This window comes from Lutra lutra, chromosome 2, assembly GCF_902655055.1.
Source record: "Lutra lutra chromosome 2, mLutLut1.2, whole genome shotgun sequence".
NCBI lineage: Eukaryota > Metazoa > Chordata > Mammalia > Carnivora > Mustelidae > Lutra > Lutra lutra.
Window position 1 is genome coordinate 183,201,491 of NC_062279.1, and position 23,308 is coordinate 183,224,798.

Sequence of the window (23,308 nt, forward strand, 5' to 3'; positions counted from 1 at the left end):
CTTAACGCAGATGGGCCGCATGTGAGAAGATGCTCCTGGGATGGCAGGGTCACAGAGGACTGCCCCTCCCAGTCTCTGCAGGGGTGGGGTGGGGGGGAGTGGAGGACTCCCTGTCTGGTTTCAGTCTTCAGGACTGAACGAGCCGGCCAGCTAACACTGGGAAGGGGGAGAGGAAGACGGGTTGAGGCCACAGAGAACAGTCTGGTGTTAGGTGTGTGGCAGGACATGTGTGCCGAGCAAACCACAGGTAAGTGTTTCTGGGGCTCAGTTTTTATTCATTGAGGACTGCTTATTGATTCATTTCTTTCTAAGAAGCTTGAGCTGAAGGTGGAGAGATGGGAGGCTGAAGAGGAAGGGAGGCTCTAAATCCTAGAGAACCTTATTGGATATGCCAGACTTTGGACCACATCCTCGGGGAGTGGGGAGCCACTGAAGGGCTTGAAGCCAGCATGGGGTTTATGTCTGGGATGGCTCCTTTAGGTGGCTGTGTGCAGGGTGGGTCGGGGGATGCGGGGCTGTGGAATTCAGGAGAATCCCAAGGAGACTGCTGTGGTCATCTGCATGGGAGAATAAAGCCTGAACAGGCTAGCACAGGATAGGTGCGCCTCAGAAATATTTGGAAGGCAGAATTGGCATTGCACCTGCTAGTTGACCGGACGTGGAGCATGTGGAAGAAGGGAGAGGTCCAGGATGACTCCCAGGTTTCTGTTTTCTGGTGGGGCCACCAGCTGAGAGAGGGACTACGGGAGGATAAGCAGGCGTGGCATGGAGAGATGATCTGGTCAGTGAGGTGGTGGCTGAAAATGAAATGCAGGAGGTGGCTCAGGGCAGAAGATGAGTTCAGCTGTGGCCGTTCGACAGGACGTGGTAGACAGTCCCAAGCTAAGAGGGAAAGCGTGGGCCGGAGAGCTTGAGTGCCCTTGCAACTTCCTTGGCAGAAGGTATAGAAGGGACTAGGAAAGGTTTCAAGATGGAACTCCACACGTCAAATTTAACATGTTGGGAGGAAGCAAAGGAACACATGAAGAGGCCAAAAGAGAAGTAGGAGGAAAACCAGATGAGAGAGGGTACTTCCAGAAGCTGTGGGAAGAGGCAAACTTTGTGAAGAAAGAGCTCCAAAGTTTCAGATAGCACAGAGAGTTCAGATAAAAACCAGTTGTCTGTTAGATTTGGCAGTGAAGGTGTTGTTGGTGACCTTGGCAGGAAGAGCTTCAATAGAGAGAGAGGAGCAGAAACTAAATTGCAGTGGTTGAAGAATGAATGGGAGATAAAGTAGAGCTAGAACATGTAGGCAGTTCTTTTAGGAGGAAACAAAGCTGAAGCCAGAGTGGGAAGAAAGAGGCTTTATTGCCTTATCAAGAACAGAAAGACTGCTTGCTTTTCTCCTACGGAAGAGAAGCAATTATGTTATTTCCCAGTTAATTTTGTAAAGAATGTTATGTGGTTCTCGGGTTTCTGGAGATTATTGTATATATTGAAATTATCACCAAAATAAGATAGAGCTATGAGCTCCTTGAAAGAGAAGGAGTTGAAATCAGGTAGCCTTATCTCTAGACGCAAATTATGTGTAGCCTGTGTCCTCAGGTTGGAAGACGTGGCAATAAACTGACTTAAATCATTGTGCAGAGCCGAATTCTTTAAAAAGTAATGGAAATTCCAGAATATTTTCTGGTTTATACTTGGTGACTTCTTTTTTTCAGAAAGGATTATGGCCTGTAAGTGTTACTTGATTTTAGTTTCCTTTAATCATATTTTAACTGTATGACACTACTATAGGAGTAATAGTGTACCTGGTAAGATTAAATTTATATAAGGTTTCATTTCATCACAGGTACTGATGATATCGTAGGCCCTGAAGGCATGGAGAAATTCTGTGAAGACATTGGTGTTGAACCAGAAAATGTAAGTGTAGCCTATTAAGGTAGGCAAATCAGTTGACTATTTTCCTTACCTCTTTTGTCCCTTGACAAATAAAGCAACAGTAAAAAAGTAACGGTGTGTGTTAGTTTTATGAGGCATTCGAGGCAACAAGTTCCAATCTAATTTGATTTCTAAGCAAAATTTTTTCATTGCGATTGGTATGGTGTGACTGGTTAGTCATTTTTTTCTTGTTTACGTTCTTGTATCTGAAAGGCCTGGTTATAATAAAGTAATTAGGCTAGATGATAAAAAGTGGTATGGGCCTGTGTGCCTTCAGTGGGAGATCAGTCGGGAGACTGAGTCACACAGTCTATCTGTCCCCCTCTGTAGTCATTCCAGCCCAATGTAGAGTTTGTCCAGATCTTTGAATAATTAATTATTCATTAGGGTTTTGAGTAGGTTGTAATGATCAAGAATTTTTCATAGCTCTTCCACTTCTGATCAGATTTAACACAGAGATTACTTTTTAGTATATAAAGGCCCTAAGTATGTCCTTAAAAAATTTTAATTAGAAGTTACTTTATACACTTAATTATTTTTTTCTTAAGTCTTATCATCATGGTATTGTTGAACATTTTTTCCTGTCCTACATTGTCTCTCTTACACTAACATGAAAAACGATACTATAGGGGCGCCTGGGTGGCTCAGTGGGTTAAAGCCTCTGCTTTAGGTCATCTGCTCAGGTCATGATCTCAGGGTTCTGGGATCGAGCCCCGCATCGGGCTCTCTGCTCGGCAGGGAGCCTGCTTCCTCCTCTCTCTCTGCCTGCCTCTCTGCTTACTTGTAATCTCTCTCTCTGTCAAATAAATAAATAAAATCTTTAAAAAAACAAAAAAAAAACAAAAAAAAAACGATACTATACAAGTGCCCTGGCTCATTAACCACGCAGTCTGATACCACATTAGCCTCCGATTTAACAAACATGTCTTAGCTCCTAAATGAATTTATGATCTAGAATAGATCTCAAGAGATCGTCCCTCTCATTCAGACTCTTCTTGGCAAGATCGCTGGTGCCATGCTCTTAAAGACAACTAGAAATGAAGACTTCACACTTTTTCTTAAAACTTTTCTTTATCCTTAACATTTCTATGCCTCTGTCCTCCCCCAACTTCCCCCAACGCTTTACTTTTTCTAAAGAGCTTTTAGCTCATTACATGGATTTCTGTCCTTATGTTTTTTATTTTAATGTGATCTAGTTCAGGGATCTTAATAAATTATTCATCCTGCTCTAAAGGTTTAGGGACAACTGGGCCAATAAAGAGTATTTGCCTGATGAGGCCCATAGACTACTAGTCATAGACACAGAAAAGAATATTTCACCAGCTTTATGAAGGAAATTTCCTGATGGTGGCTGGGCTGAGGTTGGCAGAGTGTTTTCTGGACTGAATGGTAAGAGGGGTAAGAGTGAGTTGGGCCTGAGAGCGGACCTAAGGAGCACGGATGTCAGCCTGGATGGGAGGAGGGGTGGACAGCAGGGCCAGGAAGGGAGGAGATCAGGACCGCCAATGTGAGAGGCATTTCGAGAGGCATGGTGGGAGCATTTACTCCCGGGGCAGGGAAGGCCTGTTGGAGAGGAGGGAGTGCTGCCCTTGATTCGTTCTTCAGATAGCTGTCCTCAGCTACAGAGAGCTGCTCTTAGTATCCTTTTGTGGAGCAGTGATGAGGCCTTTCGTTCTCGATTTCTGTAGGAAAAGAAATAGTCTTGAAATGTGAAATCACACTGAAGACCGGGAGACCGAATTCAGAATATTATCCTAAAATATTTTTACCGTGCTTCAGTTCTAAGGCACCAATAGAAGTTAAATTTTATATCATCACTAAGAAAGAAAAACATGTTGCTAAGTAAACTGATATGCATCAGTTGTGAACACATCCCAATGTCGGAAGTGTTAACATTTGAAAAATAAGTGTTGAGATAGTTTTTTAAAGGCTTGTCATGCTCTGTTGACTTAGCACTTGAAAACACTTTAAAAGTAGGTTGTAGGGCACCTGGGTGGCTCAGTCATTAAGTGTCTGTCTTCGGCTCAGGTCATGATCCGAGGGTTCTGAGATCGAGCCCCACATTGGGGCTCAGTGGGAAGCAATAAATAATGAATAAAATCTTAAAAAATAAATAAATAAAGGTTGTAAAGCCCTCACCTTGCCTGAGACTTACAGCTTATAAAATTTAAGCAGGCTCGTAAAATTCAAATATGCTGTCATTTACTAAGGCAACAACAAAATCCTTTATTTAAGTAATTAGCATCCTGATTAGCTACCATAAGAAAAAGTCCATTTTGTGTAAAGAAATACTCATCGCAAATATCGACTTGGCTTCTTAGCCACATTTCTTGCATATTAACGTGTGTGTGTATGTGTGTGTGTGTGTCCTAACCATTGTTTTAACTTAACAAGTGTTTATGTGGACTTTAAATCTCTCCAGTAGAGGATTTGAGTATAGATATTGTGTGAGAAGATACAAGTTTGAATTCGAAAATGTGGGTCATTTCACCTAGGTAAATTGATATGCCAGAGTCAAAATTCCAAGAAAAGCTAAGGGTTAGGGAGAGATCCTCTACTGTGTAAATATTTGGAAGAACATGTAAGCTCTTTTTGGGAAGTTCTTCTGAGTAGCCCCCTGGTCTCTTAAGGTAAAATTTTTTAACCTGTTAAGCGATGATATTTTGTGATGATATGCATGGTATGTGGAAATATTGGTTTACTAATCAGTTCTAGTAATCTACCTAGTAATCTAGATTTTTTAATCTAAGAAACGTAGTAACTTTAAAAATTGACATGTATTGATTTAATTGAGATTTGGTGAAAGGGCTTAGAGAATCAGTTCTCACAGATAATAATTTCTAAGGTGGAAATTTCACCATGAAGTCAGCATGAAGAGAAAGCTTTTCATTAATCTTGCAGCTAGAAATTAGACAAAACTGGACATTTTTAGTCTACAAACTAGCTTGTTGGCGAACAAAAGGACAGACTTGCTGCATCTCCTAAATACTATTGTTCTGAAGTACTTAATGTGTGTGTTGGCTCTCAGAGGCTAATTAAATCATCTCAAGTGATTTCTAATTGACTGCTTGCCTTACTTTTTTCCTGTTATGTCATCCTCTTACCACCATCACTGTCGGACCCAGTGGGGCCATATGGCTGGTGGCTTGATGTTTGGGGAAGTTCTTCTGGTAGCTGAAATGAAGCCTTCAAGTCCTGTGTAAAGAAATCAGATTAACTGCCAAACGTGGAACATGTTAGTCCCTGGCCAACGTTTGCAGAAACATCTGTTTTCTTCCCATTGTTTTTTGTTGTTGTTCTTACAACAGGCAGACACGTAGCCATTTGTCAGTGTATAGCCCCGGTTCAGGACTTGGGTGTCCCTTAGGTATGGACAACTGTCCAGAGACAACCAGCCCCACAGAGTGGTGGGGTGGTCCAGGCAAATCCCCATCCCTCTTCTTTACCTGTCTAGGGATGACCTCCTTTCCTTTTCAGTTACTCCTCGTCTTATGTTGGGTCTTTGAGGTAGACGAGATGGGAAGGCTTCCTCCTCTTCCACACTCATGGATGGGCAGGGTCAGCTCTGTCGCTGTGCGGAGCCCTGGATAGTTAGAAGCTGGACATGCCTTTGAAATGCTGACTTTACACCTTCAGGGATTTATTAAGCTCACCATCAGGATCTGTGGGCCGTCTTTTCTCCAAAGCTGCTAAGTGATAAGCTGTGCCGTAAACTAGAGTTGTCACGGTTCCTGATACCGCATTTCCGAAGGTTCCCTAGAAGCCAGAGCAGTGCCCCACTGAGAAGTGATCGGGCTGGGCCACTCAGCCTGTGCTCCGTCCAGGCACCACGCTTTTTTAAGTGGAATGTTGGGCTCCTCTCAGATAATTTTCCTCCAGTCTATACAGTTAAATTCACAAACATTATTGTGTGTCTGTGATACAACTCCATTACTACATATGACCCATCACCCACCTTTTTATTTTTGTAGCCCGCTGCTCTGCACCTGCTCTTTTCACTTAATAAACCTTGGAGATTGTTCCCCATTTCTGCTGATGGCTCTACTTCATTTGTCTTAATGGTGGCATAGTATTTCTTTGTGCAGAAAGCATTCAACAAGGAAGTATTTAATTAGGCCCTTATTAATAGATGTGTGGTTGTTCTCAGGCTTTTGCTACTATAAGTAATACTGCAGAAAATATTGTTGAATAATAACATCTTTGTATACATGTATCTGTAAGGTAACTTTCCATAAGTGGAGTTGCTGGGTCAGTAACTGGTTTTAATTTTGGTAAATATTACAGAATTGTACTCTGGAGTGGTTAATGGCTTTACACTTCCACTATCGTGCATTGTAAGAGTTCATGTTCCTTCAAGCCTTTGTCAACAGACGAATGATCAAACTATTTTTTAGATGTCTTCCAAACTAGAACGCATCGTTGAAGTTACCCTGTTCATATTTCGGTGATTAAACTACCGTAAACACAGGCATCGGGAAAGTTGTTGATATGTTTTAATTCCTAAGATCTGATTCTGATTTGATTGGTCGTTCTAATTTTTTGTTTGTTTGTTTTTATACAGGTAGTTATGCTTGTCCTCGCTTGGAAATTGGATGCACAAAACATGGGTTATTTCACTCTGCAGGAATGGTTGAAAGGAATGACTTCTCTACAGTAAGTCCCGAGGCTGCCCTGGGAGTGGAGTTGTGGGGGAGGCCTCCATGCACTTCCCAGCTGGCTGTTTCCAAGGGAGGTTAGGGAGCCCGGGCTGGGTGACTGGAGGAAGCCAGGTGATCTGGCAGACTTCATCTGTGGCCATAGGTGTAAAGACCAAATCCCATTTTTACATGGTGAAGAGGACATTATGCATGAATTTAAATTAAAATTTTTATGGAATGTATATTGTTTATTTTAGTATTCTTCTAGAGCAGATCTGCCCAATAGAAGCCTCTTCTCATAGATGTGAACCAGTCTGTCATTTTAAACTTTCTAATAGTCCCATTAAAAAAGGTTAAAAGAAACAGGTAAAATTAATTTTAATATATTTTATTTAACTCCAAATATCCAAACTGTTATTATTCTAACATATAATCAGTATTTTAAAAATTAATGAGCTGTTCTTTTTTTCATATTAAATCTTCAAACTCTGGTGCATGTTTTAACATTTCTGGTCCACCTCAGTTTGCATTAATTCCATCTGAAGAGCTCGGTGGCCGCGTGTGTCTGGTAGCTGTCCTATCAGCACAGGCTTGGAGCTTAAACAGTAAAGGCGTAATAGCATCTGGCTTTCAGGTAGGGGGAAGACTTTGACTTGAGTTTAACTTAAAAATGAAAATATTTGATATCTTCTATTTTATATTCTCATGTTAGCTTTGGGAAAAATTGGAACCTCATTACGCTGGTAATTAAAAAGCAATAATAATGATTCTATTTGTATTACCTGAGCCAGAATAAGGAAAAAAAAACCAAAAACCCAGTGGTTTTATGATGATGGTTTTATGAGTTCACTTTGCATGCATGCGTGTGTGTGTGAGTGAGGGAGAGCACACACTAAGAGTTTCATTCAAGAAAACAGTTGTTCCCCTCTGCTGGGCACTGAAGGATACGGTTGGGACGGGTACGTAAATATTTCCGTGGTCCTAGAAGGTGAAGTGCTGATTCTTAACATGGGAACTTTGATCTTTTTTTTTTTTTTGCACTTCAACTTGGAATAATAGACTTTGATATTTACTGGATTGAAATTGGAGTGGAAATGGTTTTATGGTTTTATTGAAACAATTTGGAACTTGCCAACTTACTAGCGTCATACATTTGCTGTTGATAAAAATGCTGTCTTTGCACCTGGCTGTAGTAGTTGATTACGGTTTTCACAGCTGCCTGGTGAAGAAGACAGATCAGGCTTTCTCCTGCACATTTTACAAATGAGGAAACTGAGGCTTAGCAGGGGTACATGATGTGTTAAAAGTCAGTGGCAGAAAGGAGAAGAAAGCCCCAGACTTCTGATTCTTAAGTCACATTCTTCCTGTATCAACTATTGTCTGATAGGGAATGAGTTTTAGGTAAAAGTCAATAGCATGGTGCCTAGAGTTTGAGGGATTAAGTCCTCTGAAATCTCTTTTAAAAATTGTGTTTTTGGTGTTGGGCACATCTTCTTGACAGTTTTACATCTACTCACTTTCATGGTTTTCTTCGCTGTCTTTCTCTGCTGCCTTCCGAACATGGCGCAGGATGGCTACGCCATTATAAGGGTCCTTGTCTTGATGAAGGCATGGCCATATCAAGGTTTTATTTCAAGGCTTCAGAGGAGGCACCGTTAATATTTTTCAGACACACTTTCATTTGTCTTAAGAGGGAGGGTAGAATATCCAATTTACGTCATTCTGGATTCTTCTTGACGTTTGCCTTTACCAAAGAAAAGTTACACAATGCCAGGCTTTTCCCATGTGAGGGGCCACCTTCCCTGGGAAGTGCGCAGCTCCCTGGAGGAGGTGTGCGTATGTTCGGGGGGTGCAGAGGGGGATGCAGGAACACTACTGGTCCTTCGTTGGGAGCCCTGCTTAACACTTGGTGTGACACACTTGGTGGCAGATGTGTTCCTGTACGAAACTTGGTCCTTGCCATTTGGGGCGGAATGACAAGCCCGACCCACTCAGGACATTGAGGAGCCCGCTTTCTTTCCTCGTTGTGGAGCTCTGAGATAGCTTTCCCCATGACGGAGGAAGAGATAATTACTCAGAATAACCTCTAAGGTTCTTTATAGTTCAGAATAGTCCAACTTCAAGTTTTAAGAACCTCCACTCCCTCTCCCTCGGGCCTCCATAGATGCATCATTTGTTTAGCAAGTATTTGAATGGCCGTGGCGTGTCAAGCGCAGTGTTTCTACATCCTGGGGAAACAAAGTCCATGAACAAGACAGTCCGTTCAGGGCAGGGGCTCGGAAGCAAAGTTCAGGCAAAAGATCTAAAAGTAATAAGGCCACTTTTCTCTAGGCTTCTTGAATTGAGTAAGTACTGTGTTTATACGGTGTGCACGCCCAGTAAATAAGGACAAGAAGTAAATAAGGATGGAAACTAATCATTCATAGGCTGGAAAGACGGAAGGTAGTCCATCTTCTGAATTACCTGTTTTGGATTTTTTTTTCTTTTTTGCTCTCTTTTAGTTTTATTAAACGTGCCTAGGGAAGTGTTTTGAACTCAAACTGGAATTACAGTTATATGACAATACCTGTATTTATAACATATTAGTATATTTGATGACAATGCTAAGCTTAAAAAAACCTGTATAGTGGGAATGTGCCAGAGACAGACAGCCCATGGGTTTTGGAACCAGAGGTTTGAATGAGCTCCACCACTTCCTGGGTGTCTCTGCCAGCGCCTCTCGAACCAGGAAGGGGGAGTGGTGCGCTGTGGTTCACACCTGAGCTCTCAGAACTCTGCCCGGCCGCACCGGGGCCATGTTTCGTGAGTGCTGGAAGGAGTGACAGCAGCTGATGGGGGACAGTCATTGCTAAGCTTTGTAGATCATTCTCAGTCAGAAGGCACAGCTCATTTCAGTCGACTCTTTGTTTTGCTTATCGCCTTCTTCCAACATGTAGGCTTTAGGTTACTTCTGATGAATTAAGCTTATAGGGATGTTTACCCTAAACAGAACAAAACAGTGTTAGAGATGTAGCTGACTCAGCATAGAACTGATGAGGGGCTAGAAGAATACCTATGGCTAAGTGAAGGGGTAAAGGCCTTTCCCCAGGTAATAGAGAATTTACTTTTGGTTTCAGAACCTTTGAGGCTTATTGTTTCAGTTTCTGGTGCTTCTGAGTCTGTTACAGGAGCAAAATCACAAAAGAAACCATCCCACGATAAGCGCACATTTTGTTTTGGGAGGTGATATCCCTGAGTGGAGTGGCATGGTCTGTCACTCTTGGGCTTGGGCCGGTAGGAGTTTTCTCACTCGTGCTCCACCGAAAAGTAGGGAAGATGGGCTGAAGATGTGGCTGCTTTCTGGAAAGTCTCTGGAAGTTTGCTTCAGTGCCCCAAACCGGTTTCTTCACAGGCCCTGCACGTGATCTTGTGGAGTGACCACTAGATGGCGATCTGTGGCTCGAATAGGGTGGCTCAGCGGCCTGTTCCCGGATGGGGGTCAGTCTAGAGACTGTGGGGCAGGACCCCCCTTTTTAAAGTTAAATTAAATTAAATTTTATTTTATTTTATTTTTATTTTATTTTTTCAGTGTTCCAAGATTCGTTGTTTATGCACAACACCCAGCGCTCCATGCAATATGTGCTCTCCTTAATACCAACCACCAGGCCCACCCATCCTCCTGCCCCCCTCCCTTCCAAAACCCTCAGTTTGTTTCTCAGAGTCCACAGTCTCTCATGGTTTGTCTCCCCCTCCGATTTCCCCCAATTCACTTTTCCTTTCCTTCTCCCAGTGTCCTCCGTGTTATTCCTTATGTTCCACATGTAAGTGAAACCATATGATACTTGACTCTCTCTGCTTGACTTATTTCACTCAGCATAATCTCTTCCAGTCCCGTCCATGTTGATACAAAAGTTGGGGATTCAGCCTTTCTGATGGAGGCATAATATTCCACTGTATATATGGACTATGTCTTCTTTATCCATTCGTCCACTGAAGGGCATCTTGGCTCTTTCCACAGCTTGGTGATTGTGGCCATTGCTGCTGCGAACACTGGCGTACGTATCAGGGCCCCTTTTTAAGCAGATTAAACCCTTTATTGATGATATTAGCCCTAAACCACGTCACTGTCTTTGGTACATCCACGAAGTGAAAATTTTACTTTGGGCATTTTATGCTTTACACTCCAGACAGGAGCTCTGGGTGTCTTTCAAGCAGAAGGGTGTCTTTGGCCGGGGTGGGGGCAGGACTCCCAGGCAGGCACTGAGCTTCATTCACGTTTGGCCTCGTGGTCCTGCCTGAAGACTCGCAGCTCCTTTCTTTTCTGTTAGCTGTGCCGCCAGAGCTCTTGTCTGGATGAGTGGTCCCTGCCCTCGAATCTGTTGCAACAAACATCTTTCTTCTTCCTCTCATTGCGCAGGAGTCCCCTAAACCACCTGCCCATATCTGGCCGATGTCCTGTGGCTTTGGTCCTTCACCTGCCCTTCCAGTGAAGAGCAGAGACCTCGGCCTTAAATGTTTTGGGGTTAGCTGGTTGCTCTCTTCTTTGACCCTCCCCCATATTATTAATAAAATATTATTAGTTATGTATATATAAACAATAAAAAAATCAAACCATACAGTAGAATGCCCAATGCAGAGATAGCTTGTTCCCCTCCTGTTTCCTAGACTCCCACTTACTGCTTTCTTGTATGTCCTTTGAGCAACTGTTCACCCCACATTTGGGGTCTGACACTGGATCTCTATCTAAGCTATCAGCATCTTTTTTTTTTTTTTTTTTTTTTTGTCTTCCCCAGTCTTTCTCCATAGAGATCCAGAGTGGGCTTTTCAAGATGCAAGCCCAGTTATTGTGGTCTTTCCCATGGTGTAGAGGGTGGCTTCCATTTTTTTTTCTAGCATTCAATTAAAAAAACAAAACAGTCTGGACCGCAAAACCCTTTACAAGGCCTGGCCCCACCTCCCTTTCACTTCCCCTCTTCATCTACCCTGTCTAGTCACAGTGGTTTTCTTTTCATCTTAACTTGGCATGCCCCCTTCTGCCACTGGGCCTTTGCATGTGCTGTTCCTTTTATCTGAAAGACCCTCTCTGCTAAAAATATTTGATGTCTGCTTTTAACTGTCAGCAAACATTTCAGTCCCTTCAAGAAGCCTTTTCTGACTTCTAAAATACTCTAATTGTTATCTTTTTTTTTTTTTTTTTTTTTTTTACTTTCTAAACATCAGGAAGAAATAGAGGACATTCTAAATTGTTGTAGATTCATAGAAATGAAGCATTTACTCTAATTTTTGGCTTTTAAATATTTTATTATCTCCTTAGATTATGGGAACTGTTTTGTAGTTAGCTACAAAAAAGAAAACTTTAGAGATTTATTGCTAAAAATAGATCAGTGTGCTCCAGTATGAACCATATTATAGTTTATAAAGTATGTAAAATGTTTACATTGATAAGACTTACAGTATGTATTATTTATACTTAGTAGGAAGCACATCCAGCATTGAAAAGGTTAATATCACTGGTGGAAGTGGTGACTCTTGGTTCTCCTTTTTAAGGGCTAGGTATTAGGAACAGAAAATTGTTAAAAATAGCCAATTAGTCTACTTCCTTAGGAAAAATAAACCGTGTGTCACTTACCTGTAAAAAATAGGTTTTTATCACCAAAGCTCCCTGGAGAAACAGCTGATTTCAGGTATAGGGTAGAGATAGTACAAAGTGAGCTGGGATATCTTGTGCCAGAAGCAAGGACATGTTCAGAGACTGACGGGGACAAATCAGAAGGACAGTGGCACCAGCTTAGAGGGGTTGCTGCCCAAATGAGGACAATTTGTGCATCACAAAGACGAAAGGCAATGCAAGATTATAACACTGAATAAAAAGCAAAAATCCTGAAGTCCAGAAGAGAAGAAAGGGGGGTGAGTAGAACTTCTCTTTATAGAAGAGCTCCAGCCGGTAGTGTCACAGCAGGAGAGAGTCAGAAAAATCACCATTTCACATCTTCAAATTTGAGGTCGATTCAAGCAGGTGGGTGCTAAAGCCACCAGATGAAAGTTGTTGAGGAACAGGATTCAGTCTCAAGATAGCAGCCCATAAATTATATACCATTTCAGAGGAGGGAAAGTACCTGTTAGTGGAGAATCTGAGGGAAGGTATTTAAATTGAATGAAGCAATTTAGAATCACTCACAATGGGCCAGACTGACATTAGGAGCTTCCCCATGGGACACAGGGAGAAGGATATCATGAGCAGTGTTCTTACCGTAAGTAGTTAGCTGAAGTATAATCCTAGGGAAATTATCTGACAAATTGGGATTCTGCAAAATGACTTTTTTCGAAAATGGCATTGTCAAGAAAGACAGAAAAAGGCAGGACGCCCTTCTAGAGACTAAGGAGATAAACAGCTAAAAGCAGTACATGAGCTTTGATTGGATCCTAGATCAAGAAAAAGCATCTATAAAGAAAATTGGGGGAACAATTGGAAGTTTTGTATATGGGTTGTACATTAGCTAAGAAAGTTGACATTGGTAAAATATTAAGAGTGATGATGGTATTCATATGTTTAGGATTGAAGTGTCATAATGTTGGCCAGCTACTTTCAAATAGTAGCTGGTACAGAAAAAAAGTGCCTGTATGTGAGAAAGTGCAAATCTGACCGTATTTGTTATGAACCTAGGGGATGGGTATGTGGGTGCCTGTTTACTATCCTTTCCATTTTTCTGTACATTGGAAATTTTTTTAAGTCAAAAATGTGGGAAAAATAAGATCGTCATGAATGTGTTCTTTAGGTATTCTGTTTTATGTAACGACCCAGTTAAGAACAAACTCAGGTTGTAATTTGCCTTTATTCTGTTTTTCTAGATGTGATACAACAGAAAAACTCAGAAATACTTTGGAATACTTAAGATCATTATTAAATGATTCTACAAACTTTAAACTTATTTACAGATATGCATTTGACTTTGCACGGGTGAGTTCTCTGGAGCCTATCCAGATGTTTCCCTCCCCCCGCCTTTTCTTACTGCCTTTTGAGGTTCGTTTTTACATGCTGCAAGCAACAAAGTTGAGTAAGTTACTCCCAGGATGCTAGTTAGAACTTCTTTCAACATGTACGCTTTCTAAACTAACTGATTCTGGGCAAAAATGTAGCGTGTTAGCAAAAGCTGTGATGGCAGACCTTCAGTCGTTCTTGAGATTGGCTTAGAAGTCATTTACAAATGGGCATGTGGTAGACCGTTTTCTTAAATGTCTTTGAGACAGGCTTGGGAAAGCTTGTCATTCTCGTGAAACAGCAGACCTTCACCCATTGAGTTACCGGAGTAAACCACTCAGATCGAATCCAGCTTCCCTCTGGGTGCTGTGTTGTGTTTGGGAGTCGTTTGAAGTTCAGACCCGAGCGGATTCCAGTGAACGTGACTCAGACATAGTTTCTAGTCATCGTGCTGAAAAGTGAGCAATCTTGTTTGTCATGTGGTGAGGCCCATCTGAGTGTGTGACCGTGGTTCTGCTGGAGTGAATGAAGTCTCGTTTTCTCAGCCGAGTCACCGTGGGTGGGGAGTCCCGAGGCTCGGGCTGGCGCTGTGTTCATTCACACACAGCCCACGGCCCATACGGTTATACTCCATTCAGGAACGGTGTTGTGGTCTCTGTTAGGCTTGTGCATTTCGTGGATTCAGGTGACGAGGCTTTCTTGATTTTTTTTTTTAAGATTTTATTTATTTATTTGTCAGAGAGAGGAGCGAGAGTGAGCACAAGCAGACAGAGTGGCAGGCAGAGGCAGAGGGAGAAGCAGGCTCCCTGCCAAGCAAGGAGCCCGATATGGGACTCGATCCCAGGATGCTGGGATCAATACATGAGCCGAAGGCAGCCGCTTAACCAACTGAGCCTCCCAGGCGTCCCTTGATTGATTGGGTTTTAAAGCAGAGAGTTCAGGGACAGAGAACTTTTTTTTTTTTTTTAACATAACCACCATGCTGATCTTTTTCCCTTTTTACATGCTTTGACTCCGGTAGGTCAGCCCCAAGGGTTTACTTGATGGTGAATTCTGGTGCATCTGTAATAACACATTAGTAGTTCTCTAGCATGGCCTCATTTGTGAATTTTTGCATTTTCATAACCTACCAATAAAATCACAATACATCAAAGTTTATAGATGTTAGAAATGATATGGTGCAGCTCAGACACAGTGTTCTACTAAATGGCATTTGTGAAATTGTACATGGGAGTTATTTGCCAGATGCTTTTAGAATAGATACGTGGTTTTTAGGATTAACCATTTTATTACATGAGACCGGTTTCCTCCCAGAGTCCACTGTTCTTACTGTATGGGCAAAGTGTGTTTCAAAGCATTACAGCTTCTCACCAAAATAAGCCCTGTTTTCTAGCTTTTCTGTTTTGGGGTCAGAGATTGCCACATACCCACTGCTTTAGCCCCGAGTTCCATTTTACTCCTCGCCCCGGCTTGCCGCATCTGTGGCCCATCAGTGTGGCCTGTCAGTGTGGCCCGTAAGCGTGGCCTGTCAGTGTGGCCTGTCTCAGAAGCCCCCTATGCTGGCCTCTTCCTTGGTGCTTCCACCACAGCCTTGCCACTCAAGGCCCTAGTTACTCCAGGCCTGCACTGCTGCAATCACCTTGTTTCCACATCCTGTCACTTCTCATCCAGCATCCCGTCAGGAGGGTGTCCCTCGTCTGCCTTCAGCCCCAGGGTCACCGGGCCACCTTCCAGCTCTGCAGAGCCTTCCTTCCGCCCCCTGGGCCTTCAGGGTACGTAGTGCTTCGCCATGTGTTCGGTGTGGCTGTCCCCCCACACACGGTGCGTGACGAGCAGGGGTGGGTTCAGCCTCCTTCACAGAGGAGGAGAGTGGGCCGCGGAGAAGCAGAGACATTGCACCATGGTCATGCCATCCATCAGCAGTAGATAGGGACTCAAATCCAGGTTCTGGTCCCACGTCCAGACCACAGGTCCCGCGGGTTTCCTTTCTCACAGGACACCTGTGTTGTGACGTGCAGCCCGCTGTTTGCTGAACCTGCTCTGGCCTTTCTGCTTTTGCCTTTCGTCATCAGACCCCCCCCCGCCCGGAGCCCTGCTTGTGCTCCCACAGCTCTCTGCCACCTCGGGCTTCTGGGCCCAGCCACCCGCATCCCCTTGTCCCCTTGCCCATAGCCTCCCCTGCCCTCACACCCTCAGGGATCCTGCCCCTGCCCCCTCCAGTGCGGCTATGGAGTTTGGGCACAGGCCTGCCTTGTCTGGGACGGAGCCGGGGAGTCGGCATTTTACTTCTTTGCATCCCCAGTAGCAGCCAGCAGAGATCCTTGCTTTTACTGAGCGCTGCCAGTGAATTCATAGGCCCTGGTAGGTAAGATGAGTAACTGCCGCCCATATTAATCCTCGCCAGACACATTCAGTTGGGCCAAAATACGCTCTGGGATGGCTTTGTCATTGGACCCTTCGGTTTGGTTTGCTTCGCCGCATCCGCCATTTTGAGATGTTGTACGTGTTTTCGTTGGCATTCAGTTCAAGAAATTTTTCATTTTCCCTTGTGATTTCTTCTTTAACACGTTGGTTATTTAGAAACGTGTCGTTGGTGTTATTTTTCACATATTTAGGGCTTTCCAAGTAATCCTCGCGGTGATCCCTGGTTGAATTCTGTTGTGGTCAGAGAACATACAGCACGTGTCATTTCAGTTCACCACACATGTGGAGACTTGATCTGCTGTCCAGAATACAGTCTGCCACGATGGATGTGTTTTTGTGTAAAACACATAAAGAATGAGTATCCTGCTGCTGTTCGGTGAAGTGTTTTATGACGGTCAGTTAGGTCATGCTGGTTGATAGTGTTGTTCTGGTCTTCTCTGTCCTTCCCGTTGTCTGCCTTCTAGGTTCTGTCCATCACCGAGAGAGGAGCGTTGAACTCTCCAGCTTTATTCCCCCTGTCGTTTTCATCACGTATTCTGAAGTGCAGACATTAGGTGTACATACAGTTCATACGGTTACAGCCTTTTAAAGCATTGATCCTTTAGCATCATGAAATGTCTCTTTATCTCTAGTAATGTTCCTTGTTCTGAAATTTACTTTGTCTGATACAGATACAGCCATTCCTACTTTCTTTTGATTAAAGTCTGCAGGATCTGTCTTTTTCCACCCTTTTACTTTAAACCCATTCGTGTCTTTATGTTTAAAGTGGGTTTCTCACAGGTAGGATATAGTTTCCTATGGACAGCCTATAGACAGTCTGAAAATACCCTCTCGAGATGCTTAAACCATGTACATTTAATGTAATTATCGGTATGGTTAAACTTACGTCTCCTATAGTATTTTTTTCCCTGTTTGTCTCATTTGTTTTGTTCCTTTTCCCCCTTTATCATGATTTCTTGGATTGAGGTATTTTTTTTTAAATGGTCCCATTTTAATCATTCCATCCCGGTATTGCCTTAATAGCTGTCTCTCTGTTTCATTTTTCTTGTGGTTGCTCTAGGCTTGACGTATACATCTTTATATTTTCACAATCTACAAATAATATTTTACCACTTTATGTATAATGCAAGAACCTTTACAATAGCAGACTTTCCTTTTGCCCTCCCATACTCTCTGCTGCTGCTGGGGGACATTGTCCTTGTACTATAAATCTCACAGTATATTGTCTTAGTCTGTTCAGGCTACTACAACATGATACCAGAGACTAAGTAGCTTATAAGTAACAGAAATCTGTTTCTTGCAGTTCTGGAGGCTGGGAAATCCAGGGTCAAGGTGCCAGCAGGTTAGGTCTCTGGTGGTCACCTGAAGCCTGATCTTAGATGGCTCTCTGCTGTACCCTCACGTGGCAGAGGGGAAGAGGGAGTTCTCTGGGGTCTCCTTTTATTTTTTATTTATTTATTTTTTTAAAGATTTTATTTATTTATTTGACAGAAATCACAAGTAGGCAGAGAGGCAGGCAGAGAGAGAGGAGGAAGCAGGCTCCCTGCTGAGCAGAAAGCCCGATGTGGGGCTTGAACCCAGGACCTGGGATCATGACCTGAGCCGAAGGCAGCGGCTTAACCCACTGAGCCACCCAGGCGCCCCTGGGGTCTCCTTTTAGAATGGCATTCACCTCCAGCCTCGTGACCTAACCACCTCTCAAAGGCCGCATCTCCTAATACCTGTGACCTTGGGGGTTAGGATTTCAACATACGAATTCAGGGGGAGCCACAGACATCAGACCATAGCATACATTGTTATCACTTTTTCTTTAAATAGACAAAAATATCTTTTATGAGCCATGTTTGTGCTCTTTGACGTAGATCCACATTTCTTCCTGGTATCCTTTGCCTTCTGCCTAAAAAAAAAAATTCCCTTTAACGTTCCTCATAGTACAGACTTTCTGGCGGTGAATTCTCTAAACTTAATTTGCCTTCGATATAGGAGGTGCTTCTCTGGATAAAAGATTAGAGATTGACTGTTAATATTCTTTAAATGATCTCTTTCCCTTGTCTTCTGTCTTAAATAGTTTCCGATGATAAGTCCGATGTTCATTTTTCTGTTGAACATAGTGTCTTGTTTTGTAGCTGGTTTTATTCGTTTTCCCTCCTTTCTGGCAAGTGGATTACAGTATGCCCTGGCATAATTTTCCTTCTGTTCATTCTGGTTAGGGTTTGTTCAGTTTTTTGAATGTGTGGACTTAGTTTGTATTACTTTGGGAAATTTGTCAGCTGTTATTTCTTCACCATTTTTTCTGTTCCCTCTTTCTGTCTTTCTGGGACAGTAGTTAACACCCGTGTTAGAAGCTTGATGTTGTCCCGTGAGCCAGTGATTCCATGTTCAGATTTGGGGTCTCCCCTTATCCTTTGTAATATTTCTTACTATGTCTGCTAATAATGATTTTTTTCTTCTTCAGTGTCTAATTCTGCTATTAATCCTGGCCTGTATATTTATCATTTTGGGTGCTGTATTTTTCAGCTGGAAAAGTTCCATCTGAGCCTTTTTTCTATCCATTTCTCTCCTCATTATGTGATAATATCTTCTCCTACCTTCTTGAACATCTAGAACATGTTTATGACAGGTGTTTTAAAAACTCTGTTTCCTGGTACCATCACGTCTGTCGTTTTTACGTATCTTTCTATTCCTTAATTTTTGTCTTGATTATAATCATATTTGACAAGTTCTCTGCATTCCTAGTAGTTTTTGTTTTTTTGGCTTTTGATTGGATGCCAGATGTTATTGGTTCCTGAGTTTTGTTGTATTCCTTTAAATAAGATTGAGCTTAAGCATTTTCCTGGTGTACAGTTATAGTTCCTTGGAACCAGACTGATCCTTTGAAAGTCCTGGTCTGGAGCAACCTTCAGTTTTGGGATGATTCAACCCCACTGGTAAGTCTCTTTTGAGGATTCTACCCAAGGCCATGTGTATTAGATCTTTCCACTGTAGCTGGTGGGAACACAGGGTTTTCCCCAGCCCTGCGGAGGTCTGGGAATTTCTTCTTACTCCTTTTCAGTGAGTGGTTGCTGCCTTCCCTGCACTCAGTCTCTTCTTACACTTGCACAGATAAGTCCTTGGCCAATGACTAGGGGAGACACTTTGTGGATTTCTAGATACCTCTCTGTGTAGCTCCCCCCTTGCTGGTATTTTGTCCCACAAATCATAATCACCTTTGTCTCCTTGAACTACAGCCTCTGTCCTTTCCAACTCAGCAAGAACCCCTGGGCTTGGTTTGGGTTCTTCCTCCTGTGTTCTGGGTTGGAACCTGCCTCAGAACAATGAGAGGGTATCACCCTAGGCCTTCCGTCCTATCTCCTTCTAGCGGTCATGGTCCTATGCTGCCTGTTGTCCATCGTGTGACAGCCATCATTTCAGATAATTGGTCCAGTTTCCCAGTTTTTCAAAGTGAAAGGGGAAATCTGATTTCTCTAACTCCATCTTGGTTGGGAAAAGTCCATCTCCTCTTTTTTCCCTCTAATATTTATTTTTTCCTTACTAAGATAGGACGCCTAGAGGTAATAACATATAATTAACACAGCAGACCTTTTAAAACCAAACTTTTAATAGAAATTAAGCTTTCTTATTGTTTCAACATCCTTAATATCCTTAATATTCCCTATTATAAATAACAATGGTTTATGTTAAATACTTTCAATTATACTTTAATATATGAGGAAGGAAGCTATGATACAGTACCGTCAGCGGGGCAGACACGGTTGCTCAGCCCCTGCTTGTAAAGCTGTTGGGACTTCGCTGCCTCTGAACCTTTTTCAGGGAGGTGCTGTGCTACTCGCCGAGAGCTCAGGCTTGGACTTGACCGACTGGTTGATGACTGTCATTCAGCTCCCCGTGCCTCAGTTCCCTTATTTATAAAGTGGGGGTTATAATAACGCCTGTCCTAACAGAGTCGTTGTGTTAAATGCGTTTAAGTATAAGGCGCCTTTCCCAGCTTTTGGTGCAGTTGAAGTAGTCCATAAATTACCCTATAGAATTAGGAACAGTTCAGTTATTCTACACTGACATGACTTAGGTTGTCTGCAAACCTCAAGTTGCAAGTAATGACTTGTCTTCCAAGAGTAGTGCTTACAGTCAGAGAATCTGTGCCAAGTAAAATGACAAGGAAAGACTGTTGGCAGATTTTTTTTCTTTTGTTTTAAAGGAAGTGTCAATAGTTTAGCTTAATTAAGTAATTGTTTTGCAAACACTGTTATCTTAATGAATGCTGGGTAAGTTCTAAGAGCAAAACTATTTCACTTTTCCCAGTGGAAGGGCACTCTTGGGTTTTTTGACATTTTGCTTGTTTTTTCACATGCATTTAAAAAAAAAAAAAGACTCCCACTTGAAAAACTGATTTATTGTATTATCAGTTTCAAAAACAGAACCATATCAAAACTCGAGTTCTTTAGCGCTGTCTTTACTTTGCATTTGTTCCCTTAGGTAGCTGTGTTTAGGAGGACTGCGTTTGCGCTTTCTTTTTTATAATGTCAGTGGTGACCTAGAAGAATTGCAGGGCGTGTGTCATAGGTCTTCAGTTTAGGCCTTTTGATTTCACGCACCAATTTCTGCCTTGGTATTTGCCATTTATGTTTGTGAGTTGTAGTCACAGTTGGTTTCTTGAGTTCACCTAGTCTCTCTTGAAAACAAGAAGGATTTTTTTTGAAGGGTTTTTTTTTTTTCTTTATACTTTTAATAACTTGGGGTTCCCCTTTTCACATACAAGTTGTTTTTTTTTAAGATTTTATTTATTTATTTGACAGAGATCACAAGTAGGCAGAGAAGCAGGCAGAGAGAGAGAGGAGGAAGCAGGCTCCCTACTGAGCAGAGAACCCGATGTGGGGCTTGATCCCAGGACCCTGAGATCATGACCAGAGCCAAAGGCAGAGGCTTTAGCCCACTGAGCCACCCAGGCGCCCCATTTCTCATACAAGTTTTAAGCTGTTAACACTTCGTGAAAATTGGAAATAGAGAATCTGGAAGTTGGGAACCTCTTGTACAGAATATCTAGATACCTAGGTGGTGACAGATTCATTTTGTAATACCGTATTTACATATTTGAATTGCTTTGTTTCTGTTATTGTTAAGTCATTTGAGCTATTTAAGAAGAAAAGTGTTTAATTTTCATATTTTACAAGAAGACTTATACTGTAACAGTCTTACATAAACAAAGGTACTTTTTATGTATATATTGAATATATGTAAATAGATACTACAACTTTAAATCAGACCTTGATAAACGTCATCACTTTCTACATTCACTGTTGTTAGACTTTAGCTTGAGGAATGCATTTAGTCCAGAGACAACACATAACTTCCTCAGATCTCCAGAGTACATTCTTTTGGTTTTACGGCTGCCCCACGAAGAGGCCCGAATCGTCTGTAACTGCGCTTTTAAATAAAAATCTCTGTTTAAGGAAGACAGCAAGGCAGAATCTAGTTGTGTGTTCTAGGGAGTTAGTGTATCTTTGGTGTCTAGAACCTGTTTGGTTCCTATTATTCTTTGAAAAATAAAATTCTTTTCTAAGCTGTTCTCCTAGACAATGGAAGTGCATGCCAAGAGATACCCCCACTTCTTGGGTCAGGAGTAGGCAGGAAGGGAAGTTTGGTTTCTTCTCCTTTAGCCTTGATGGGCCTTTGGGGGATGCTGACGGACTCTTGACAGACTGCCTCAAGGTCCTTTCTGCTTAGATTCTGACCTTGAGATGCAGAAATCTGTCCTTTGCTCCTTGGTTGCTCTAAGAGCAGAGGGTCATGGGTCACTGTTGACAGGGGACTATTCAAATTTCTCTCAAGGAGCTCCTGTATGTCTTTGCTGTACTCCTTGAATTTGTTAAGGTGATTTTTTTTTTTCTTTTTTTAACTGCCCATGATGTCGATGGCTGCCTCATAGCATCCTAGAAGATTCTTTTCACTTCTGATTGGGAGCCCTTTTGCAGAGACTGCCATTAGGATCATTGTCCGAGAACCCCCTGGGCGTGTCTCCAGTTTTGCTGGTTAGGAGATGTGTGCTGTGGGAGCTCTCAACTGTGCTGTTCCCGGGAACTTTGAGCGTTTCCATTCATGGTCATTTGCACTTAGTCTGTATCCCCCCACTGGCAATGTTGGTTTTCAGCGAGATGCCACTGTTCAGACTGTGAGTGCGTCCATAATATCTTTCTCTTATTTGCTAGGCAGAAGATGGTGTTAGTGATTGCGAGCTGCCGGCTGGCACCCTTGCAGAGCAGGAGTAAGTGAGTGCTGTTCAGCTTCCGGTCCTGTGAGTCTGATGCCTTTCCTCCATGTTTTGGCATCACTGCCAAACACATGCATTGAAATTCCTTCATGATCATCAGTTTGTCAGATGATTATATTGTTGCAAAGAGTCTGTCCAGGTCCTTTGTATCTTTTTTTTTTTTTGTCACCTTAGTGTATGTCCATCGTGATGGGGACAGAGGCATTGATGTTGGAAGAAGGCACAACTGTATCAAGGCAAGACTAGCGACGTTAGGCGTAGTGAGTGATTACAAACTCCTTAGGGGGAAAGGGTGTGCAGGACGCCGGTGGCCTCAGCCCTGTGCTACCTGAGCAGTTGGTCAGCAAATGAACTTTGGGCCCCGTCCTCTGGTGCCGCGTGTGTTTTCAACAGTTTGCTCGTTATTTTATTTTTTTGTGGATTGCTTTATAGTGTGGTGTGCTGTTGCTGTGTGCCACACCCATGTTACAGGGTAAGGGGAAGTTGTCCCTTTGCTTGCACAGTGCATCGCGGAAGTGTGAGCCCCTGAAATGCAGCAAAGGAGGAGGGTGGTTGGCGAGAGGTGGGCAGTCTCGGGCGCACCTCTCCTCCTGCCCTCCTCTCCCTGGGAGTGAGTCCCGCAGCCCTGAGCAAGAGCGTATGCGTGGCCAGGAGACAGGCAGAGAACACCGTGGAAAGGAGGTCCCACCTGTTTGCATGGAACTGTGGAGCTGGGCCCCCACCATCATCAGACTCAGTTTGCGTGGCCTGTAATGGAGAAGGGGGACTTGGACCAACTGACCTGGTCTGTCGGGGAACAGTCCTTAACCCTTTGCGACTGGGACCAAAGACAGACCTGTTGCTCATCTTCCTGTATCTGCATCTGCCCTGTTTGCTGTTGTTGAGCGAGGCCCTCCCATGGGCTATATTGTTCAAGTCCTTCACTTTCAAATCCAGTGTCATGGCCAGAAATTCCGTGTGTACTAATGAGCACCTCAGTGTTAGAGTCCTCGAGGTAACAGTTAATTTGGTCGGAAGGTATGTGTGGCTCATACGTGGCTGACCGTGGTAGTCCCAGCGTCATCCCTGAATTTGACGAACACTGAGATTCCGTCCCAAGCGGGA

The 23,308-nt window shown here is 42.9% G+C and overlaps 1 protein-coding gene across 3 annotated transcripts in view; it reads left to right on the plus strand.

Annotated features, from left to right (window-relative positions):
* Positions 1-23,308, plus strand: part of DCUN1D4 (defective in cullin neddylation 1 domain containing 4) — a 78,650-nt gene that overhangs the window by 49,409 nt on the left and 5,933 nt on the right. For all 3 annotated transcript variants that reach the window (XM_047719259.1, XM_047719260.1, XM_047719261.1), the window contains 3 exons: positions 1,832-1,902; positions 6,482-6,573; positions 13,386-13,494. In XM_047719259.1, coding sequence (XP_047575215.1) covers positions 1,832-1,902; positions 6,482-6,573; positions 13,386-13,494 — 272 coding nt within the window. The remainder of the gene's footprint in view (positions 1-1,831; positions 1,903-6,481; positions 6,574-13,385; positions 13,495-23,308) is intronic.